This window comes from Gadus morhua, unplaced genomic scaffold, assembly GCF_902167405.1.
Source record: "Gadus morhua unplaced genomic scaffold, gadMor3.0, whole genome shotgun sequence".
Lineage (NCBI taxonomy): Eukaryota > Metazoa > Chordata > Actinopteri > Gadiformes > Gadidae > Gadus > Gadus morhua.
Genome location: NW_021964143.1, coordinates 578,803 through 594,133, shown reverse-complemented (window position 1 = coordinate 594,133; position 15,331 = coordinate 578,803). Strand labels below are relative to the sequence as shown.

Genomic DNA, 15,331 nt, shown 5'->3' with positions numbered 1-15,331 from the left:
CCACAACAAGGTACAGATCTACAGGCGAGAACACGAGAGCATGAGACGAGAGACAAACATGTACTACCATTTGCAAACATTTAGTTAAACATGGAGCTGACAGACATGCACACATCAAAAGGAAAGGCACATATAAATAACATTAATAATAATGCAAAAATCTCAACAATTGAAGAACACACACTTGTACTTAAAGGGGTAGTTCGGAATTTTGGACATAGGGCCTGATTCCGAAGTGAGCATTGGTATTCTATATCACTGGAGACAGTTTTCAACACATTTCATTCAGTCCTTCTAGTTGCAGAGTTCGCTCGTGCTAGGCTAGCGCAAGTCAACGGGCAATGCTAGCCTGCTATTAAAAGCAGTCTTACCCACTCCACAGTACACCCGAGGTAAATCAATTATAACGACAGACTATACATCTAAATGTCTGTGTTGATAGAATAACGTTAGAAATAAAACTAACCATGCATCGCATGAATCATCGAGGGACTACTTTCTCAGCAGAAGCGGAATTCTACTATGCGCTGGTTAGGTTTGTAACCGAATCACGACAGAAGAACGTAAACAGAGAAGCGTGGGACAGAAGCGCAATTGAACGACTAGGCAACATGATGGTTCAGTGTGCTTTTAGAAATTGTAGAAATAAACGGTACAGATGGGCACCACAAAGTTTCCACCAATTTCCAGTGCGAGATCCAGAAAGGACTCAACTGTGGCTTGTTGCTGCTGGCTTTGACATCAAAACACCGGCTCGTACATGTACGGTTCGTTGGATACAACAAATTCCTCATAATCGTCTTCAAAAGCAGATGCATCGCTAACTCCTCCAAACGTGGCCATATCTTGTTAATTTAATACGCTTGTAGAATTCCTTCGTTCACTGTACTCTGCGTTTGTAGCAATGACAGCGGCAGGTAACCTAGGTATCAGTCCGCCGCTGCCGTAGCCTACGTACAGGAATATAAACACTGCTGCTGAGACCCCGCAATTCCCTCAAAATGCAATGCAATGCAAGGTTGGTTTTATTTCTAACATTATTCTATAAACAGACATTTAGATGTATAGTCTGTCGTTATAATTGATTTACCTCGGGTGTACTGTGGAGTGGGTAAGACTGTTTTTAATTGCAGGCTAGCATTGCCCGTTGACTTGCGCTAGCCTAGCACGAGCGAACTCTGCAACTAGAAGGACTGAATGAAATGTGTTGAAAACTGTCTCCAGTGATATAGAATACCAATGCTCACTTCGGAATCAGGCCCTATGTCCAAAATTCCGAACTACCCCTTTAAGATACAAGTCAACAATTGGCTTGTACAGGCTAAAGTGCAATAATGAACATGATTATCCAAAGACTCAGGTGACCAATCAACAAATAAAGGCTCAAGCTGTTCCTCCCTTTTGTGTTTTTTTGTGTTTTCTTTAGCAAACTTTTGTTAAAACTGAAGCAGACAAATACATACAAACATCACAAACACATGAAGCTGACAAAGACAAACAACATGCATGACAAAAACACAGATTTTCTGAACATGAACAACCACTAAAGGGTATGTAAACTGATTGTGTTAGATTGGAACTGATTAAGGTTAAAAAGATTGGCCTTGATATTGAAAATAGACCAGAATGGATACTACAAAGTTTTTTATAAGTTTTTTTGCATTTTTTTGAACGATATAAATAAATAGATAGTGCTTGCTGAAGCACTTTAATAACCCACACAAAGACAGAGACAAACACACACAAACAAGCCTCTTTCTCTCTCTTACAGATGGCACAGGAACAGTGGCATCACAGAGGTAAGTTATTCACAAACACACACACACACACACACACACACACACACACACACACACACACACACACACACACACACAGTCCTCCTTTCCAACTCTGCATCCGCGACACTCTTAAAGAGTTCAAAGTTGTCATACACCACATTGTCGAAGCCAGGGGTAGTGGACTTCCTAGTGGATGGACAGTAGGAAAACATTTTCTGAATGCTTCCAGCCACTTTGTCCTTGAAAGGGTTGTACCTCTTCCACTGTCCACCACAGTTTGGCATGTGGCAAGCCCCACATGGCCTTGAGGACTTGTTAGGCATGAATGCCTTGACTGTTGGTGCAGGAGGGACAAAGCTCTGGCTGCAGGATGTCCCACGAAACAGGACGGAGGGCGCCTGTGGCTGTGCGGGGAAGACCTGCAGTATGGGTGCTGCCGACACAGGGGGTGGGCCGTAGGTCAACGCAGCGGGTGGCCTCGGCTGGAGGTGGGTAGGCGCAGAAGGCCTCGGCAGAATGGGGGTGAGCGCAGCAGGCTTCGGCCGGGTGGAGGACGACAACCCAGTGGGCTGAACGGGTCGGTTCGCGGGAGTCACAGGCTGTGGCTCATCAACAAATAATCTGGAAACATAAAATACACATGTGATCAGTATTGATATGACGTGTGTGCTATTTGCTTTCCACAGCCAACAGGTGAAACAAAGTGCTTATGACAACTTACCTCCGCTTCTCACCACGTCTCTTTCCAGCCTCGTGATAGATGAGCCGGTACTGGACCTGAGGCCGGTCTGGCGGAGGGAGGGATGTTGGCAGCGCAGGAGCCTCCGGGAACGGTGCGTCCGACAGCACTTTCAGGTGAGGAGTCACCTTGTGGCCGAAGGAGCAGTCGCTCCTTCTGCCACTTCAGCAGCTCGTTCTGCTCTCCCTGCTGGCAGTACTGGAACAGCAGCCACACCAGCCAGCCGACATCATTCTCCACAAGCCACCTGAAGGTCTGACCGGCGTACTACCCGAACGTGATGACCAGCTGACCTTTCCACAGCTCAGCCCCCGACCTCTTGGCAGCCGCCTCTGCTGTCTTGAGATCCAGCCATTTAGGGTCAACAACAGTGCTGCTGCGGGCCTCTGCCACAGACCTTGCTGCCTCTGTACAGTACAGCCTGGCCTCTCCTTGCCGGTACAAAATGATGTTGGGGTACTGGTGTAGCTGTTGATGGCTGACCAGCGATGGTTTAGTGGCCAAGCTCTTCCCGCAGACATCACAGGTAAAGGTCTCCCTGGCGATGGCATGGATCTGGAATAACACTACTGTTTACCAGGTATGCAGCGCATCCCATGCAACAAGAGATTAACACGGTCGCCAAATTGCTTTATGTTACACTTAGTCTCGCATCAGCTGTTGTCTAAACAGTCACATTTACCCAAATCAACACATATCCACATCAAATTGTCCAAGAAAACGTTTGCAGGTATGCGACGTATGCCCTTACTCATTGTAAACAGTGTCGTTAGCCGCGCCTAGCTATCGTTACAAAACACACATTAATCAGCTTATTATTTCAACGATCCCTGGGTACATATAGTCATGCCATACACCGTTGGAAAGCTTAGATTACCCCGATTAAAAGGAGACCACCCACGAGTAATATGGTTGCTCGCAGACAAAACGGCGATAGGTTGACTGAAGTCTACCCAGCAGCTAAAAACGCACCCTCTACGTCTTCCCTTTATACACAACGACCGTGTTATGACAAGGTCGAAATCTTTTCTCTTTCTACAAAATCGAAACAGCTTAATACGAACCTTAAAAAAAGGTCGAATTATTAACTAGCAAACGGTGAAGGGGATACAATTTACCTGAGTGAAACCACGTGCTGTAAGCTATTTTCTTTTTCAACTCGAGCTCATTGGCTGCAATAGAGTTCCGGGTGTTGACGTTGTTGGGGCGGGGAAATCGTGGGCACCACCATTTTGGCAGTATTCGATAGTATTGTTGGTTTATTTATTTTTTAACATTTTTTTGGTGAAGCACTGCTTCACCTGTAGTCTTATAGAAGCCTCCACTGCTCCAAACTCTATTTGTGAAACATGCAGACGGCCTAGTGACACTGCCAGCAGGCAGCAGCAAAGAGATGTAGCGACCTCGGTTTATTTCTTCAGCTTTCACATACACACAAACACGCACACAGGGTGCTTGGTCATTCTTTTGTTTTGTTTTTTCGTTGTCTGTTAAACCGCCACGTGGGGCGACGTGTCTGGGAACCTCGCCTCTTGGTCTGAGCATGTGTGGCCATCGCTTCTCGGCCTTTTGGCTAAGATCAAGTGTAGTATCTGTTCTTATCAGTTTAATATCTGATACGTCCCCTACCCGGGGACCATATATTAAATTGATTTTTGGAACTGGGAGATGGAAAAGGGGCTTGCCCCGTCCACTCCACGCATCGACCTGGTATTGCAGTACCTCCAGGACCGGTGCACCCCTCTCTCACTGTGAAAAACAAAACTAAACTCCTCCTGAGAGTACACCCGTCCGCCTGTAGACAATAAAGTGTCATTTACAATTCAAAAACGCACTGTTTACAATTATTCCAACGATATTCTGTTGTTTAAGAAAGAAAAAAGGATTCTTTCTGTGGCGTGTCGATAACTCGGATCTCCAGGTTTCCTTTCGTTATGCTTCCATCTCGCTGATTTCAGATTCGCCTGTCATCGTGTGACCGGTGGTCTACAGTGTTTATTAAAGTCTAGACATCTCCGAATGCTTTGCAACCGTTCTCCACGGGAACACGCGTGGGCATCGTTCAGCCCACCTGAACGTGTTCAACTCATACTTACCTGGCAAGGGAGATACCATGATCAAGAAGGTGGCTCACCCATAGCGAGGCTCAGCCATTGCACTGAGGCTGTTGCTGACCCGTGCGAACGGCGATGGACCGTGGCGACGTGCAAACCCCTGAGCAATTCATTGTCATTAATGTAGAAGAAAAAAAAAATTGAAGCCTGAAACCATGATAGTTTACGTTAGAACTGTAGCAGGTTTCCTTGCATGTGTTTTATGCGTTATGAAAATGGATTATAAGTACTTTTCTCATCTTTGCAGAGTTTCAATGGGAGAGATTGTAGACCGGACACCTGTCAATCAAACACCGCCCTCTATTGGCAGAATCTGATCATGACCGTGTGTGACTGGTGAGCTGTATTTGTATCGACTGTCTGTATCTGTTTTCATATTTATATTGTATATTATTTATTAAACCTGTATATATGTACATATCTTCTGTATACTCACTTAGAATTATGGTTGCAATTATACTGTGTAATTGCCTGTCTTTTGTATTATCTGTATCCTGCATGATACAGATTTACTTTGTTTTTGTGGTGTTCAAAGCCATATTGTTTTCTGAACACCACACAAACAAAAGTAGTTTAACCTTTGCCCTCATGCAAACTCCACATTGAAAGGTTTAAAAAAGGCAAAACTACCTGTATGGAAAGCTATCACTGGTGTGGATCTGTTTACATTAAAAGTGCCTTAGCAGAGCTTAAGTACAGCTTATCTCCTTTATGTTTGTTGCTACTGTAATAGGGGAATGTTCTGGATGAGGAATTGACTGTCTTATCTTGTCATTTTTAAGATTTTTTATATTCTGTTAATTGTTGTATGAAAATAAAGGTCAGAGAGGTTTATTGGAGTGCAATTTGTTTTTTTAATAACTCACATTATCAATAATAAATTAGGTTGTCACAGGTTTATAAACACAGGTGTAAAAAAACATTAATAATTGTAATATTAGCTTAAAATCTAAATCTAAAACAGCAATGACAACCAAGATAAAGATTAAATATACATTATAGAATATAAAGCCTTGTCCTGGAGATCAATGTAAAAGGCATCAAGCTCGTAGTGCAAGAGAATTATTATGCCTGTGACAGAGGTAACAAGTGCATATAGCCTATATATATACACACACAAAACAAGATTTTGATGAGTTGTGACATTTGTGATTTGCACATTAAGGAAGTAATTAGTAAGTAGTTTCCAAGAAGGTGCATAAAGATATGTCATGAACTGGAAAAAGAATGATTGCATCTGCTAAATATATACAAAGAACACAGCAAGCACAACAGTAAAAACACCTCTAAAATATAAAATTCAAACAGTGAGAAATAAGGTGCATAGTGAAATATAATACAAAACGAATGATTGTGTCTGTCAAATATGAATATACATAATATATACAAAGAGCCCAGTGTCAGAGCATTCAAGCGCTGCTCTAAGGGGCCTGGGACTGAGAGGCCAGAAGCTCGTCTTCTGGCCCCGTCCGTGTGCGGCCTCTCATCCGGGAGCTCTGCAGCGGGAGGTAGGCTGGTGCTGGTGACGCTCTGCGGACGCTGGAGGATAGACAAACCTCAATCCGTCACGTTTGTGGCTGAGAAGGCTCCTGTCTCCTTATGAACTCAGCAACAGATTTGTTGTTCATTTTCAGGATGGGAATCCCTAGATTGCTGATTTCAGCGTCATCCACGGTCATTCTCTGTTGCACCCGCTGGTAGAGTGTGGTGATCTGGTGCTTGAGAGGGGAGCCGCGAGCCTTTTTCCTGCAGTCCGGGTGAAGCCAGAGCTGTTTAACGATGCAGTACATCAGCCGGTTCTTCCTGGAGTCAAGCAGGTGGGCGGGAGAGACACTGAGGACAATGAGGACAAAAGCTTAGGAAGCCACAAGGATCATATTGGGTTGAAACAGAAATAAAGAATAATCCTGAAAAGTGTGCCTTTTAACCTGTTTTATTTTAAACTGATTTAAAGTTTTATATTCAATATATGTACAGTTATATGAGCTTAATGTTGATCTGTGAATGCCATCGATAAAATAAAAAAATGATTTACCTTGTCCTTCAAAAGTGGCGAGAGCCTCTGAAAACAATGTATCGTGCCAAGGTGACAGGGATGTTGCTGTCGGAGGGGCCACTGAAGCAGACGCTGACGCTGACGGAGGAACCACTGACGCAGACGGAGGAACCACTGTTTCAGATGGGACAGGACCAGACGAAGATGGTACAGCTGCAGTAGGGGCATTCTGAGGAGAGTTTCACAAATTACAGTTAAATTACAGTGAAGTAGTTTTGTCTTATGAACTGCATTCTGCTTTTGAGTAACACCTCAACCTACCTGTTTCTCTTTGTCGAGAATAAATCTCCTGAAGCGCTTCAGTGCCTTGGAGCTGATGTCCTCCTCCTTCATTCCAAGCCACTGGCGAACAGAAGAGAAAGCCTCCTCTGCCATCTTCCTCTCTTGGGCACTGCCAGCTTGAGGGTCGGCATTAAGGCACTTGTGCAGGCTGTACCACTGCCACATCTCCTGAAAGGTGAAGGACTTAAAGCGACCCTGTCCATAAATGGCCCTGTCCACATTTTTCTCCAGGTGGCAGGAGACTGAGGGGAAAAACTCCACATAACGGAGGAGACAGTCCTTCACCCAGTCATTCTCTCTGGTTCCTCCTGTCCTGCCCGGGTCCTGGCTCTCCGCAATATGGCGGTCAAGCAGACTGAAACACACAGAACATGACGTTAAAGTAAGAAATAACGACTTAATTTGATTCTCTGTAGTGAAATATACTCACTATTTTAAGTAGCCCACATCATTCGCTACCAGCCACATGAAGCTTTGGCCAGCATATTTCCCAAAGGGAATAACCAGCTGGCCAAGGTAGAGCTTCTTTGAGGGCCTGGTAGTAGTGGCGAGCCGGCATCTCCTTTTTGCTGAAGAGTAAGACATTGGAATGGTTATTCTTAACTAATTCAGTTTATAAGCTCTAGCACACAGGTCAGGTCAGGTGTAAAGTGGAAATGGTTCATATGCCCATCGTGCTACTGGGATAATAATTCAGATTTATTACCTTCATCACAAGCCATCTGAAGGTCCTTGGGACCGGCGCTGGCTTGGAAGCCTTTGGGCCTGTGAAAGGCCCTGGCCTCTTTGGTTGCCTTCAGGACACATTGCTGCCTGTCCAGGGGCACAGTGGGGTCCAGAATGGGCAGCACGGGCAGCAATGGGTCCGCAGACAGTCTGCTGCTGCTGGCTGTACCTGAAAAAATATTCACCAAAGTGTTTAAAGTGTTTTGGGACTTTTTCCCCAGGCATTCATTTCATACTATATTTGTAAATGATGACATAATAACATAAGTGTTTTCACGCACTGGGCAGTTTCTTCTGCTGGCTATACATAACGTATAGACAATGGAAGTATGCATGTTATAACCATACAGACAAAACATGAATGTTATAAACTAACCTGCTGAATGGGTCGCTGCTTCGGAATCCATCCTCAAATACAGCTCAAATACAGCTAATGTGTTGCTTATTAAAGTTCATAGAAACAAAATATCAACGTCAAAATGTAGCCCATGTTTTTCTTTACATTCATTGGCGCAACAACAACACTAGGGGGACTGTAGAGTTTTTTCTTGGCCTTTTTTTGAGGGCTGCTATGGCTATGTCGACTTCTGATTCATAAATATACGAGTGGGCTACATATTGATGTAATATTGGCAAGTTTAAGTCAAGGTAGGTATGATAGCTTTATAAGAGAAATGAATGACAAATATGGGTCAAATTTGAACGGACAGGGTTGGCCGGCGTCGCGGCACTGATTTGCGGATCGACCGTAACGTTAAATCAATATACGATGGTAGTACATTAACGGGGACACTTTCAACCTACATTTATAGATATACTTTTTAACAGTAACTAAGCAAAATGTCTCGAGAGTAGGCCAAACTCCGCTCGCTGGCGGACTCGGAGTTTGGCTATGTAAATGAGGCCGAATGGCCGTCGGCAGCACATTAACATATGAATAAACCCAAAGATAAACAAGTTAATTCACGGAAAAAGTCATTTAATAAACCTACATTAAAAAACATAGTTTTGTATGGCTAAGTTGTTGACATGAAGCGAACGAGGCTGGTTGTATTAGGGCAAAGTAGCCTCCGCAGTGAGTGGGAAGAAAAAAGGGGCAAAAATACATTAATAAGCTAGGTACGACAGATATGATGAATGAAAAGCACTCGGTGGGAACGAGAAGCACAAGCCGAACATATTAGTTAGTAATATTAGTAGGAATGCGACTCTTACCGGGTGAAACGGTGGTGACTTTTTACTTTTTTCCATTCGGCTGAAATCGCTCGGAGAGCGTCAAGTGCCACCGTCGGGGAGGGGGAGGGCTCTAGGGAACTGTAGACTCCGCGCCAATGGGAGGCCGCCATTGTCTACACTTTCGGAGGAAAGTGTAGACTCCTGGGCCGGAAAGTGTAGACTCCTGGCCAATTAGCGGCCGGCAAGTGTAGACAAGTGTAGACAAGTGTAGACTCCTATGCACTCGCCTGGCTCTCACGTCTGCGAACTCCCCAAATGTGGGAATCTCGATTGCATAATTTCTGGTAGTGGGGGACTGCGTTCGCGCTCTCCCCTGATCATGTTGTTCTAAAGAAATAATAGCTATGAATGGCTTCATCGTGCTATATTGTAGTCCATACCATGTTTTGCATCGCTACGTTTCTTCAAAAGATCACGCAAACGATGACGCCCAAGCAGTGTAATGCATTGCGTTCAAATATGGAACTCTGAGTCTGGAATAACGCATTCATTCATGCATTCATGCATTCATTCATTCATTCATTCATTCATTCATTCATTCATTCATTCATTCATTCATTCATTAATTTCTTCATTCATTATGGATCCAATCATTGTTTCTGTACAAGTCCCGTCTCTGGCCATGGTAGAACTCTCACTCCTTACGTGCTCCTCTTGTATAAATACTAATATGGTCCCGACAATTCTTGGTTACGGCCATACCACCCTGAGCACGCCCGATCTCGTCTGATCTCGGAGGCTAAGCAGGGTCCGGCCTGGTTAGTACTTGGATGGGTGACCCCCTGGGAATGGCTGATGACCCCCCAAAGTCCCTATCCCTCAACCCAGGGATCGCTCATAAAGGATCGAGAATCAAAACGGACGGCTCCATGTGGTGGCCACCGGTGGGAGGTTTTATTTCCAGAAATATTATGTGCAAGGCCTAGATTATCAAAATCCGCTAGTCTGCTGAATGTTTTGTTTATTATTTTCATACTTTGAGTTGATGTAGCTGATGAGATTCATATTATCAAGTGGAAAAGTGTTTAATTGTTACATTTTTGGGCTGAATTAAGAAAAATAATAAGAATGTATTCAGTGCACTCACTTTGTCTGGATGACAGAGCCATTCACAGAACTCATTATTTTGACCACACAGGGAGTGCAGCCAGCAAAGTGGGGGTGTATTCACACCTCTGGTTGCGGGAGAGAAGACACAAGGACTTCTAATTTCTTTGGTGTGTTTTTTCTTTCCACTACCCCACCCCTTGTGAAAGCCAAGCACACAGAGACTCAAATTCTTTTACAACTTTTATTTTTCACCCAGAATGGGTTTCATTGAAAAGGCAATGCATATAAAACACAAGTAAACAAGATCTGTTTAATTAAAAGCTCGCCCACCACAACAAGGTACAGATCTACAGGCGAGAACACGAGAGCATGAGACGAGAGACAAACATGTACTACCATTTGCAAACATTTAGTTAAACATGGAGCTGACAGACATGCACACATCAAAAGGAAAGGCACATATAAATAACATTAATAATAATGCAAAAATCTCAACAATTGAAGAACACACACTAGTACTTAAAGGGGTAGTTCGGAATTTTGGACATAGGGCCTGATTCCGAAGTGAGCATTGGTATTCTATATCACTGGAGACAGTTTTCAACACATTTCATTCAGTCCTTCTAGTTGCAGAGTTCGCTCGTGCTAGGCTAGCGCAAGTCAACGGGCAATGCTAGCCTGCTATTAAAAGCAGTCTTACCCACTCCACAGTACACCCGAGGTAAATCAATTATAACGACAGACTAGACATCTAAATGTCTGTGTTGATAGAATAACGTTAGAAATAAAACTAACCATGCATCGCATGAATCATCGAGGGACTACTTTCTCAGCAGAAGCGGAATTCTACTATGCGCTGGTTAGGTTTGTAACCGAATCACGACAGAAGAACGTAAACAGAGAAGCGTGGGACAGAAGCGCAATTGAACGACTAGGCAACATGATGGTTCAGTGTGCTTTTAGAAATTGTAGAAATAAACGGTACAGATGGGCACCACAAAGTTTCCACCAATTTCCAGTGCGAGATCCAGAAAGGACTCAACTGTGGCTTGTTGCTGCTGGCTTTGACATCAAAACACCGGCTCGTACATGTACGGTTCGTTGGATACAACAAATTCCTCATAATCGTCTTCAAAAGCAGATGCATCGCTAACTCCTCCAAACGTGGCCATATCTTGTTAATTTAATACGCTTGTAGAATTCCTTCGTTCACTGTACTCTGCGTTTGTAGCAATGACAGCGGCAGGTAACCTAGGTATCAGTCCGCCGCTGCCGTAGCCTACGTACAGGAATATAAACACTGCTGCTGAGACCCCGCAATTCCCTCAAAATGCAATGCAATGCAAGGTTGGTTTTATTTCTAACATTATTCTATAAACAGACATTTAGATGTATAGTCTGTCGTTATAATTGATTTACCTCGGGTGTACTGTGGAGTGGGTAAGACTGTTTTTAATTGCAGGCTAGCATTGCCCGTTGACTTGCGCTAGCCTAGCACGAGCGAACTCTGCAACTAGAAGGACTGAATGAAATGTGTTGAAAACTGTCTCCAGTGATATAGAATACCAATGCTCACTTCGGAATCAGGCCCTATGTCCAAAATTCCGAACTACCCCTTTAAGATACAACTCAACAATTGGCTTGTACAGGCTAAAGTGCAATAATGAACATGATTATCCAAAGACTCAGGTGACCAATCAACAAATAAAGGCTCAAGCTGTTCCTCCCTTTTGTGTTTTTTTGTGTTTTCTTTAGCAAACTTTTGTTAAAACTGAAGCAGACAAATACATACAAACATCACAAACACATGAAGCTGACAAAGACAAACAACATGCATGACAAAAACACAGATTATCTGAACATGAACAACCACTAAAGGGTATGTAAACTGATTGTGTTAGATTGGAACTGATTAAGGTTAAAAAGATTGGCCTTGATATTGAAAATAGACCAGAATGGATACTACAAAGTTTTTTATAAGTTTTTTTGCATTTTTTTGAACGATATAAATAAATAGATAGTGCTTGCTGAAGCACTTTAATAACCCACACAAAGACAGAGACAAACACACACAAACAAGCCTCTTTCTCTCTCTTACAGATGGCACAGGAACAGTGGCATCACAGAGGTAAGTTATTCACAAACACACACACACACACACACACACACACACACACACACACACACACACACACACACACACAGACCTCCTTTCCAACTCTGCATCCACGACACTCTTAAAGAGTTCAAAGTTGTCATACACCACATTGTCGAAGCCAGGGGTAGTGGACTTCCTAGTGGATGGACAGTAGGAAAACATTTTCTGAATGCTTCCAGCCACTTTGTCCTTGAAAGGGTTGTACCTCTTCCACTGTCCACCACAGTTTGGCATGTGGCAAGCCCCACATGGCCTTGAGGACTTGTTAGGCATGAATGCCTTGACTGTTGGTGCAGGAGGGACAAAGCTCTGGCTGCAGGATGTCCCACGAAACAGGACGGAGGGCGCCTGTGGCTGTGCGGGGAAGACCTGCAGTATGGGTGCTGCCGACACAGGGGGTGGGCCGTAGGTCAACGCAGCGGGTGGCCTCGGCTGGAGGTGGGTAGGCGCAGAAGGCCTCGGCAGAATGGGGGTGAGCGCAGCAGGCTTCGGCCGGGTGGAGGACGACAACCCAGTGGGCTGAACGGGTCGGTTCGCGGGAGTCACAGGCTGTGGCTCATCAACAAATAATCTGGAAACATAAAATACACGTGTGATCAGTATTGATATGACGTGTGTGCTATTTGCTTTCCACAGCCAACAGGTGAAACAAAGTGCTTATGACAACTTACCTCCGCTTCTCACCACGTCTCTTTCCAGCCTCGTGATAGATGAGCCGGTACTGGACCTGAGGCCGGTCTGGCGGAGGGAGGGATGTTGGCAGCGCAGGAGCCTCCGGGAACGGTGCGTCCGACAGCACTTTCAGGTGAGGAGTCACCTTGTGGCCGAAGGAGCAGTCGCTCCTTCTGCCACTTCAGCAGCTCCTTCTGCTCTCCCTGCTGGCAGTACTGGAACAGCAGCCACACCAGCCAGCCGACATCATTCTCCACAAGCCACCTGAAGGTCTGACCGGCGTACTACCCGAACGTGATGACCAGCTGACCTTTCCACAGCTCAGCCCCCGACCTCTTGGCAGCCGCCTCTGCTGTCTTGAGATCCAGCCATTTAGGGTCAACAACAGTGCTGCTGCGGGCCTCTGCCACAGACAGGCGCGTCGTTAGACCTGGGCATTCGGGGCTATAGCCCCGGATCTTTTGGGATCAGCCCCGGATATCTGCCGTAAAAAAAAAAAAAGAAAGTGTGTGTATATATATATATATATATATATATATATATATATATATATATATATATATATATAGCTGCTTTCATACACGTAAGTACTGGCTGCTCTTCTGAATATATGCTGCATCGTTGCAGCAACATTGAAGACGATCGCGTTGACTTCTGCGGTCTGTTCTGCCTCCATGCTGTCTGCGTCAAACCAAAACAAATCTGAGTGACAGCGGCCGCACTTATCCCGCCTCCTGCAAATGTACGTAATATCCCTCCCCTTGCAATGCCGGCGCTGGCACTGGCCGCGGGAGCAAGATGTTATTCAAACAAAAATGCATCAATCATTGTTTTATTCTTTCATTACACAATTTCTTTCATTCTTATAAATAAAAAAATAATATAAATACATATATAAATCTAGCCAACTTGTCAATCAAAATTAGTCATGTCTTGTCCCTCTGGTTGTTCATTCTAAAACACTACAATCTTTTGAGAAGCAAATGGTTGCAGCCTCTATAGGCGCTGATGTGAGTACTGTATGCATGCAATACTACTACTCATAGTAATAATCGGAGAGGGTTGAGAAACAGTGGGTTGACAATCCATTCTGGTACCTCATTTTGAAAATCCCCAAAAAAGAAACTTCACGTAGGACTGTCTTTCGATTTTTAATACATTGCTTTGGAGGTTTTCAATCTAACATCCCACTGGTTTGATTTTACCTAAGAGAATTTTTTTTATTTTTTAAAGCATCCACAGCAGCCATAATAATGAGATTATGAGACAATGAGAATGAAGCGGCAACAGTGTGACTGTGCAGAGTGAGAGAGATGGCTTCAATGGATGACCAGGGATTGGTGGTGGCGTTACCCAGGAAGGGCGGCTGTAGTTAACTGCAAGCAACAGAACATGAATAGTGAAGTGGAGGAAGGAGTCGAAATGAGACTTCATTAACAGATTCATGTACAGCTCAGATTTATATGGAGATAAGCTTCTTAAACAACTTGCATACAGCATAAGCAAGTAACAGAAAGTAACATATTATTTTTTCATTATTTAAATCTACATCCTGGTTACACGTCGCGCGATAGCGCATATCATTTCATGCAAGCGAGTGTTTACTTCCTGGTTACAGGTCGCGCGATAGCACATATCATCTCATGCGATCTTAAAGAGAACTTGACGTGAACAGTTTAGGAATGCATATTCCGGGAAAACATTAGAACTCTGAAATTCTGACTAAATATAAAGCATGTTTTTATCTGTAACATTAAACCTACACTGAAAATAAGTAATAACTTAAAAATGAAACATAAAAGCAGACCACTACTTACTTGCCGTTGCCTGGCTGGGGGAGAAAGGTCCGTCGGAGCAGCGATGGCTTCTTGACATCGGGTAGGTGCACGCAGGCTATATAGGCTATTCTAATGTCTTATTTTTGCCCTGGCACTCGGCATAGGCGACCTATGTGTTGGGGGCGCCCTTAATTAATTAATCGATACATTAATTGATTAATTAATTATTTAATTAATTAAGATACTGTAGCACGCAGGAGTCAGGACGGTGCTCCCCCCCCCCGGGCTAAAGCCCCGGATGTTTTCAATTGCTAACGACGCGCCTGGCCACAGACCTTGCTGCCTCTGTACAGTACAGCCTGGCCTCTCCTTGCCGGTACAAAATGATGTTGGGGTACTGGTGTAGCTGTTGATGGCTGACCAGCGATGGTTTAGTGGCCAAGCTCTTCCCGCAGACATCACAGGTAAAGGTCTCCCTGGCGATGGCATGGATCTGGAATAACACTACTGTTTACCAGGTATGCAGCGCATCCCATGCAACAAGAGATTAACACGGTCGCCAAATTGCTTTATGTTACACTTAGTCTCGCATCAGCTGTTGTCTAAACAGTCACATTTACCCAAATCAACACATATCCACATCAAATTGTCCAAGAAAACGTTTGCAGGTATGCGACGTATGCCCTTACTCATTGTAAACAGTGTCGTTAGCCGCGCCTAGCTATCGTTACAAAACACA

The 15,331-nt window shown here is 44.2% G+C and overlaps 1 protein-coding gene, 1 long non-coding RNA gene, 2 other non-coding genes and 2 pseudogenes across 4 annotated transcripts; 4 read left to right on the top strand and 2 right to left on the bottom strand.

Moving 5' to 3' along the window:
- Positions 1–2,001: 2,001 nt before the first annotated feature.
- Positions 2,002–3,721, bottom strand: LOC115539128 (uncharacterized). Its single transcript, XR_003975719.1, has 3 exons — positions 3,639–3,721; positions 2,503–3,075; positions 2,002–2,402 (listed from the first exon to the last, which is right to left on the bottom strand). It is a non-coding gene; the product is annotated as an uncharacterized LOC115539128 (long non-coding RNA).
- A 352-nt stretch (positions 3,722–4,073) lies between these two features.
- On the top strand, positions 4,074–4,264 carry LOC115539161 (U2 spliceosomal RNA). The gene has a single exon (XR_003975739.1). It is a non-coding gene; the product is annotated as a U2 spliceosomal RNA (small nuclear RNA).
- Positions 4,265–4,608: 344 nt separating this feature from the next.
- Positions 4,609–4,733, top strand: LOC115539157 (uncharacterized; annotated as a pseudogene).
- A 739-nt stretch (positions 4,734–5,472) lies between these two features.
- On the bottom strand, positions 5,473–8,236 carry LOC115539127 (uncharacterized). Its single transcript, XM_030350311.1, has 5 exons — positions 7,679–8,236; positions 7,403–7,541; positions 6,952–7,327; positions 6,670–6,859; positions 5,473–6,467 (listed from the first exon to the last, which is right to left on the bottom strand). The coding sequence occupies exons 1-5, from the start codon at positions 7,692–7,694 to the stop codon at positions 6,424–6,426; spliced, it is 765 nt and encodes a 254-aa protein (XP_030206171.1). The 5' UTR covers positions 7,695–8,236; the 3' UTR covers positions 5,473–6,423.
- Positions 8,237–9,091: 855 nt separating this feature from the next.
- LOC115539156 (U1 spliceosomal RNA) lies at positions 9,092–9,250 on the top strand. The gene has a single exon (XR_003975737.1). It is a non-coding gene; the product is annotated as a U1 spliceosomal RNA (small nuclear RNA).
- A 372-nt stretch (positions 9,251–9,622) lies between these two features.
- Positions 9,623–9,736, top strand: LOC115539173 (uncharacterized; annotated as a pseudogene).
- Positions 9,737–15,331: the final 5,595 nt, after the last annotated feature.

Excerpts from the sequence above, each read along its gene's own strand:
- LOC115539127 (XM_030350311.1), bottom strand. Across the intron at positions 7,328-7,402 it reads GATGTGGGCTACTTAAAATA|TCTGCTTGACCGCCATATTG; the intron begins GTGAGTATATTT and ends TGTGTGTTTCAG. Across the intron at positions 6,860-6,951 it reads TTCTCGACAAAGAGAAACAG|AATGCCCCTACTGCAGCTGT; the intron begins GTAGGTTGAGGT and ends AACTCTCCTCAG.